At 30.1% G+C, this 2,387-nt stretch overlaps 1 protein-coding gene across 1 annotated transcript; it reads right to left on the reverse strand.

The window, feature by feature from the left end:
• LOC101246320 (uncharacterized) lies at positions 1–906 on the reverse strand. The gene has a single exon (XM_004234677.1). It carries the CDS (start codon positions 904–906, stop codon positions 1–3), a length of 906 nt encoding a protein of 301 aa, XP_004234725.1.
• Positions 907–2,387: the final 1,481 nt, after the last annotated feature.

A 2,387-nucleotide genomic window follows, 5' to 3' on the forward strand; every position in this document is an offset into this window, starting at 1 on the left:
TCACTCCACCCGAGCATTAGAAGAAGATGCACCATATTTATTTTCTTTTCTTTTTAAAGAATCTTGATAAAGCCTAACAAAATGCTCAGTTGCTCGGCATTCCTTCTTCCAATGCCCTTTCATGCCACAACGATGACAATTGCCTCTTGAAGGATTGCTTTGAGAACCCATATTGTTCTCCCTTTTGTGGCGACCACCACCACGACGATTATTATATCGTCCTCTGCCATTGTCACGTCCACACATATTATTTTGACCTTGATTTTTATTTTGTCTTCTTTCAGACTGGTCATGTGCTTCAACCTCATTTGCTTTCGGTAACGGAGCAGTTACCATAGGACGGACCTCATGATTTTTCAATAAAAGAGTATTATGTTGCTCAGCCACAAGAAGGCATGAGATCAACGCAGAATACTTTTTAAATCCCCTTTCACCGTATTGCTGCTTTAATACCAAAGTTGAGGCATGAAAAGTTATGAGAGTTTTTTCTAACATGTCCTCATCTTTTATATTTTCCCCACATAATTTCAATTGGGAAGTAATTTTGTATACAACAGAAATATATTCACATATAGTTTTAAAATTCTGTAACCGTAAGTGAATCCATTCATAACAGGCCCTTGGCAATACCGTTGCCTTAAGGTGGTCATACCTTTCCTTCAAACTAGTCCACAAGTCAAGTGAATCTTTCACTGTAAGGTATTCAACCTTCAATCCTTCATTCAGATGATGACGAAGGAAAATCATTGTCTTCACTTTGTCCTGACTCGATGTTGTATTACAATTTGTAATAGTGACACCAAGACCTCTAGCGTCAAGGTGAATTTCAGCATCGAGTACCCATGACAAGTAATTATTTCCAGAAAGGTCAAGTGCCACGAACTCAAGCTTTGATAATTTCGACATGAAAACTATCATAAAAAGTAATTAAATTAGAGTTAAATAGACAATGAATAAATAAGTAAGTAGCAAAACCTTTTTTTTCATCAAAGTAAAATTAGCATACAACCTAAATTAATATTATGCCTCACAAGTAATAAAAATAACTTTTAAGAAACTTGTTATATAAAGTCTTTTCATTAAAAATTAATCAATAATATAGATAATTTTACATTAGATTATAAATGGATACCTCACAACTCACAAGAAATGTTGTTCAACCTTGAAACGCTCGTGTTGTTAACGTTGTATAAAACTTAAGAGCAAAAGAAGAAGAGAAGAAGAATATAAGACAATAAAGGAACAATATAAGCTTTCTTTCTTTCTTTCTTTCTTTCAAGCGTATCAATATTATTCTCAACACCACTATTTATAGGATTATATTGAGGAATACCAAAGGGTGTCATAAACGTTGCATTAAACCTTGAGAATTACTATCCATTATGGAGGAAATAAAATTAGGAGTTATGCTCATCCATTTGACCACCTTATCAACAATATTACTACCAATAAAGGATGACCACATTATCGACAACATTAGTACACATAAATAAGAAAATTAATGAAGGAATTATGATTATCCATTAATCCACAAAAATGAGTTACAACACTAAATTATCTCAACCTTATCAAAATTTTGTCAAAAAGTCGTATTAATTTAATATATTACACAGACAGAAAATTTCAAAAAGAAAAAAAAAAGTACTAAAAAATTAAGAACCAGATAATATCTAATATCTCTCTATATATAGAATAGCGGAAAGAAATGTACTTAATATATTGTTTCCTTACCTTTTCAAATAAATTAATTGATAAAACTACACGTTTCTATTCGTGCCAAAAAAAATTCATATATTTCAACTAAGAACTAACATAACTTGCTATTCTCTTTTAAGTTAATATGGAAAGTACGGTAAGTTGCAATGCTCATATTAGTATAACTAAGAAAAATAAATTTTAAAATTAATACTTTATCTGTCTCATTTTATTTTATGTGGCACTTTTTATTTTTTGAGAGTCAAAGACAGGACATTTGCGTATGAAATTTTTAAGTTTTTCAAATAAAATTTATATATTTGTAAACAACGTAAAGAGTACTATAAGTCACAATAATTGATAATTCAAAATGTTACAAGGATCTATGAAAAACTTCTAGTCAAAAATATACTTGTTTGAATCTCAAAATGCGAAAAGTGCCACATAAAATGAGACGGAGAAAATATATAATAATTTGAGTCTCAAAAAAAAAAAAATCTCAAAAATTCATATAGAAAAAACTAACCATCCAAGTGACAAACTCCTTCCTAGCTCTCCGATCGTTCATTAATCAAGGCAAAATATAAACGAGTAACTATAATAATCATGAATTGAAAATCACAAACTTATAGTAGATTAAAACATAAAATATATGTTACTTGTATTGAGATTAATCAAATAATACAATTACC

The sequence above is a fragment of the Solanum lycopersicum genome, chromosome 3, assembly GCF_036512215.1.
Source record: "Solanum lycopersicum chromosome 3, SLM_r2.1".
Lineage (NCBI taxonomy): Eukaryota > Viridiplantae > Streptophyta > Magnoliopsida > Solanales > Solanaceae > Solanum > Solanum lycopersicum.